This window comes from Eimeria necatrix, genomic scaffold (genome assembly GCF_000499385.1).
Source record: "Eimeria necatrix Houghton genomic scaffold, Enh_scaff845, whole genome shotgun sequence".
Classification (NCBI taxonomy): domain Eukaryota; phylum Apicomplexa; class Conoidasida; order Eucoccidiorida; family Eimeriidae; genus Eimeria; species Eimeria necatrix.
The window spans coordinates 1-5,000 of NW_013654652.1; the positions used below are offsets into that span (position 1 = coordinate 1).

Consider the following 5,000-nt stretch of genomic DNA (forward strand, 5'->3'; position numbering starts at 1 on the left):
CTGCTGCTGCTGCTGCTGCTGCTGCTGCTGCTGCTGCTGCTGCTGCTGCTGCTGCTGCTGGGGAGGCGTCTCCGCGTTTTGTATGCTGAAGCTGGGATGGTGAGGACGGCCCGCAGCAGCAGCAGCAGCAGCAGCAGTGGCTGGAGCCGTCCCGTAGCAGCAGCAGCAGCAGCATTAGCAGCAGCAGCAGCATTAGCAGCAGCAGCAGCAGCATTGGCAGCAGCAGCAGCAAATGGTGGCCTGCGTGCAGATTAATGAATGGCAGCAGCAGCAGCTGCTTTAATTTGCATGTTTAAAATATGCATTTTCATTAATTTAATTCTTCTAAAATGCATTTTTATAATTTTATTTTGCAATTAAAAATGCATTTGTTTTGAAGTATAAAATAATAATTAAATAAAGTTTAATTTGTGTTGAATGCAAAAGTTTGAAATAAATAAATTAAATTAATTTTTGTTTTTATTTCTTTTAAATGCATTTAAACTATTAAGCGAATTAATTCTCTTTTTCTTTTAAAGTCCGTTTGTGTTCAAATAATTAATTTTATTTTCTTTTGCAATTTATTTAAACTTCTGAGTTTTGTTTTTAAAACAAATCTTTTTGTCAGCACTTGGATTTGAATTGGAAATAAATAAAGTAAAATTATTTCGAAAGTCTTTACCAAAACAAATCAAAAACAAGAACAAAGAGAAAATGAGCATTCGACTGCTGCGCTCTTGCTGCTGCTGCTGCTGCTGCTGCTGCTTGCTGCTGCTGCTGCTGCTCGCTGCTGCTGCTGCTGCTGCTGCTGCTGCTGCTGCTGCTGCTGCTGGTGCTGCTGCAGGCGCAGCACCTGCAGCAGCTGCGTCACCCGTGCATCGTGGGCTTCGTGGACTTCGTGGAGACTGCAGACTCTCTGTTTATAGTCCAGGAATTCATGAAAGAAGGAGAATTGTTTTACAAAATTGTCGAAAAAGGATCTTTTGCGGAGCCGCAGGCTTGCTTCGTGGCGCAGCAGGTTTTGGCTGCTGTGGTGTACATGCACCAGCGCGGCGTGATCCACCGGTGAGCAGTTCAGCTTTCCACTTTTTCTCCGCATTTCTTCAATTCTTTCAATTATTTTTATTAATTTGATTAATTTTATTGCTTTTATTCTTTTTAATTGCTTTTTTTTGCTTTTTTTTGCTTTAAATCGCGCGAAATCGGGTCTTGGACGCGCGGGAGAGCGCGTTTGCAAACTTGCACTGGCGGTCGGCTTCGAGGCTTTTCTTTCTTTTCTTTCTTTTTATTTTCTTTTTATTTATTTTTATTTTATTTTCATTTAATTAAACCATTTGGCGTTTATCAATTCTTTTTATTCAATTTTATGGACTCTTTGCCCCTTCTTTGCTGTCTTTGCACTTGTGTTGATTCATTTCTTGAAGTCCTGCGAGTTCATTCTTCTTTACTTCTTTTTAATTTCAAGTCCCTCCTTTGTCTTTATTTGTCTTTTATTTTATTCAGAGAAAGCCATTTTAATGTAATTTTGTGTTTTAGTTTGAAATGTTTTGTTTGAAAATGCATTTTCAATTAATGCAAAAACCTTTTGACTTCAAAAAATGGACAAGTCCGAAGCGGCTGCAGCAGCAACTTGAACGGAGTGTCTCTGCAGCTGGGCGAGCAGCAGCAGCTTTTGTCTTGTGCAAATTTTCACTTTTATTTTTCCAAACTGCAAAGCCGAGAGACTTGAAGTCTGCTGCTGCTGCAGCAGCAGACTTTAAGTAGTCCTGCTGCAGCAGCAGACTTTAAGTGCTGCTGCAGCAGCAGACTTTAAGTAGTCCTGCTGCAGCAGCAGACTTCAATTGCTGCTGCAGCAGCAGACTTTAGTTGCTGCTGCAGCAGCAGACTTTAATTGCTGCTGCAGCAGCAGACTTGAATTGCTGCTGCAGCAGCTGCTGCAGCACTTGTGTCTTGTGGAAATATTCTTTTTTTCAGAGACATAAAGCCCGAAAACATTTTAATTTCGGAAGAAGTCGAAGACGGATTTTACAAAGTCAAAATCGCCGACTTCGGACTTGCGAAAAATTTGATTTCCAACAAAGTTTTGGCGACTTCCATGGTGGGCACTCCGCAGTACTGGGCGCCTGAAGGTTCGTTTTATTTGATTTAATTATTTATTTTCAATTTATTCAAGTTTTAATTAGTTATTTTCAATTAATTCGAGTTTTAATTAATTATTTTCAATTTATTCAAGTTTTAATTAATTATTTCCAATTAATTCGAGTTTTAATTAGTTATTTTCAATTTATTCAAGTTTTAATTAGTTATTTTCAATTAATTCGAGTTTTAATTCATTATTTTCAATTTATTCAAGTTTTAATTAATTATTTCCAATTAATTCGAGTTTTAATTCATTATTTTCAATTAATTCGAGTTTTAATTAGTTATTTTCAATTAATTCAAGTTTTAATTAATTATTTTCAATTAATTCAAGTTTTAATTAATTCTTTTGAATTAATTCAAGTTTTTAATTAATTCTTTTCAATTAATTCAAGTTTTAATTAATTCTTTTCAATTAATTCAAGTTTTTAATCAATTCTTTTCAATTAATTCAAGTTTTAATTAATTCAGACTTGTTGAGTTGTTTAAATGAATTAAATTGGATGTTAAAGAAATAAAAGCCATTGCGGCGTTTGAGAGGCACTTAGAGCTGCTGCTGCTGCTTCTTGCAGTGCTCACCTGCGGCGCGAACCGCCACAGCAGCAGCAGCAGCAGCAGCAGCAGCAGCAGCAGCAGCAGCAGCAGCAGCAGCAGCTACAGCTTCGAGGCGGACATTTGGAGTTTCGGGGTTTGTCTTTATGTCTTCTTGGGAGGGACTTATCCCTTCGAAGGTTCTGCGAGTTCGCTGCGGCAAATGGTGTTGAATGGTGAGTTATTTAAATCCAATTAATCCAACTAACTTCAATTTCCACTGGGCTTGTCTTTGTGAAGCTGCTGCTGCTGCTGCTGCTGCAGCAGCAGCAGCAGCTGCTGCTGCTGCTGCAGCTGCTGCTGCTGGCGGTTCTGTGCGAGTCCTTGCCGTTTGCTGCGGGAGTGTCAGTGCGCGACTGCTCTCGCTTGCGTCCTTCCCCTGGCAGCAGGGAATGGATTTAATAATAATAATAATTATTGTTATAATTATAATAATAATTATAATTATAATTATAATTATAATTATAATTAATAATTGTGTTTGCTGCTGCTGCTGCTGCTGCTGCTGCTGCAGGTCGTTTCCACTTTCGGCACGCGCGGTTTTCCCGGGTGTCTGAGGAGGCGAAGGATCTGATCCGGCGCGCGCTGGTGGTGGACCAGAACAGAAGAATAACAGAAAGAGAAGTAAAAAGCATTTTAATTCATTTTAATTAAATTATTTTCAATTAAAACGCTAAAGTGCAGTCACTGCAGCAGCAGCAGCAGCAGCAGCAGCAGCAACTTGAACGGCGGCTCTTGCAGTTCAACTTCGCGCGATCCTCCGACTTTATCCCCGTTTCTCGGACTTGTGGCCTTTTTAAGTTCTTCTTTTTTGTTTTTTGGATTTATTTTTCAATTTGAAGTCCAAAAGTGCCCTTTGTTTCGCTGCAGATCTTCTACCACCCCTGGATGACGCGGTGGCTGTGCGAAAGCGACCGCGTGCGCTTCTCGCTGGACAGCAGCAGCAGCAGCAGCAGCAGCAGCAGCAGCAGAAGCGTTTCCTTCGGCTTCATGCCTCCGCTGCCTCCGCTGGCGTCTCCGTCCCTCCCCTACCCGCTGGCGGCCTGGCGCGCCGCCGCTGCCGCCCCCCCCGCGCCAGCAGCAGCAGCAGCAGCAGCAGCAGCAGCAGCAGCAGCAGCAGACGCAGTGGAGGTGCGCGGGGCCGCGGACCCGTACGAAGTCTCCGTGGGCCCCTTGCTGCCGGGCTTTCTGAAGTCCAGCCGGCCAGTGCCGCCCTTCCACCTGCCGCTGCTGCTGCCGCTGCAGCTGCATCTGCTGCTGTCCACTCACTTGCTGCTGCTGTCCCTCAGGGGCCCCGCCTGGGGGCCCCAAGGCGGGGCTTTGTCTCCGATGTTTTTGTTGGCGGAGAAGATTCAAAAGGACTTGTGGGGTCTCCAGCGGAGTGTACAGACAGCTGTGGCTTTCTTCGAGCTCACGGCCACTTCGGCCATGGAAACCCTCACTGACATTCGCGCCCTCTGCTCGGAGGCCCCGGGGGGCCCCGAGGGTACTGAAGAAGCCGTTTTGGAGTTGTTTGGACAAATCAGAAAGTGGGTTTGCGAAATGCAAAGAGAAGGAGAAAGACTGGGCCACAGATATGAACTCGCGGAGGCTTCAGTCTCAGACCTCATTTGCTGCGTCGTTGCTGCTCTTTCTGCGGGCACCCCGCAGCAGCAGCAGCAGCAGCAGCAGCAGCAGCAGCGGGCAGCAGCAGCAGCAGCAGCAGCAGCGAGCGACGCGCCCTCAGGGGCAGACACGCCGCTTTCCACGGAGCTCGGAGAAGCAGAAGCTCTCAATTCAATTAACTCTTTGAGAGGCTCCATTAGTTCGGTTCCCGAGCAGGAGCAGCAGCAGCTGCAGCAAGTGCAGCAGCAGCAGCAGCAGGTGCAGCAGCAGCAGCAGCAAACGCAGCAGCAGCAGCAGCAGGTGCAGCAGCAGCTCCACCAAGCGCAGCAGCAACTGCAGAAACAGCAAGTGCAGCAAGTGCAGCAAGTGCAGCCGAAGCAGCAGGAGCAGCAAGTGCAGCAGCAGCAGCAGCAGCAAGTGCAGCAGCAGCAGCAGCAAGCGCAGCAGCAGCAGCGGAAGGAGGAGTCGGCAGCAGTGCTTCAGCAGGCGCTGATATCTCCCGTTTTTGCTGCTCATCCGGGGGCAGCTGAGCAGCAAACTCGAGAAGCAAATTTGCTGGAAGAGGGCATTGACGTGTGGGGCGGCAGCAGCAGCAGCAGCAGCAGCAGCAGCAGCAGCAGCAGCAAGGGGCGGATGGACGTGCTGCGGGAGTTTCTGGGGGCGAGTTTGCGGCGCATGCTGTACAG

The 5,000-nt window shown here is 46.0% G+C and overlaps 1 protein-coding gene across 1 annotated transcript in view; it reads left to right on the top strand.

Annotated features, from left to right (window-relative positions):
• Window positions 1-96: 96 nt before the first annotated feature.
• Window positions 97-5,000, top strand: part of ENH_00079230 (CAM kinase, putative) — a gene marked incomplete at both ends in the record, with an annotated part of 5,871 nt that continues 967 nt past the window's right edge. The window contains 6 exons of the mRNA XM_013583184.1: window positions 97-99; window positions 824-1,044; window positions 1,954-2,108; window positions 2,691-2,885; window positions 3,224-3,333; window positions 3,580-5,000. The exon at window positions 3,580-5,000 is cut by the window's right edge and continues 967 nt beyond it. Coding sequence (XP_013438638.1) covers window positions 97-99; window positions 824-1,044; window positions 1,954-2,108; window positions 2,691-2,885; window positions 3,224-3,333; window positions 3,580-5,000 — 2,105 coding nt within the window. The remainder of the gene's footprint in view (window positions 100-823; window positions 1,045-1,953; window positions 2,109-2,690; window positions 2,886-3,223; window positions 3,334-3,579) is intronic.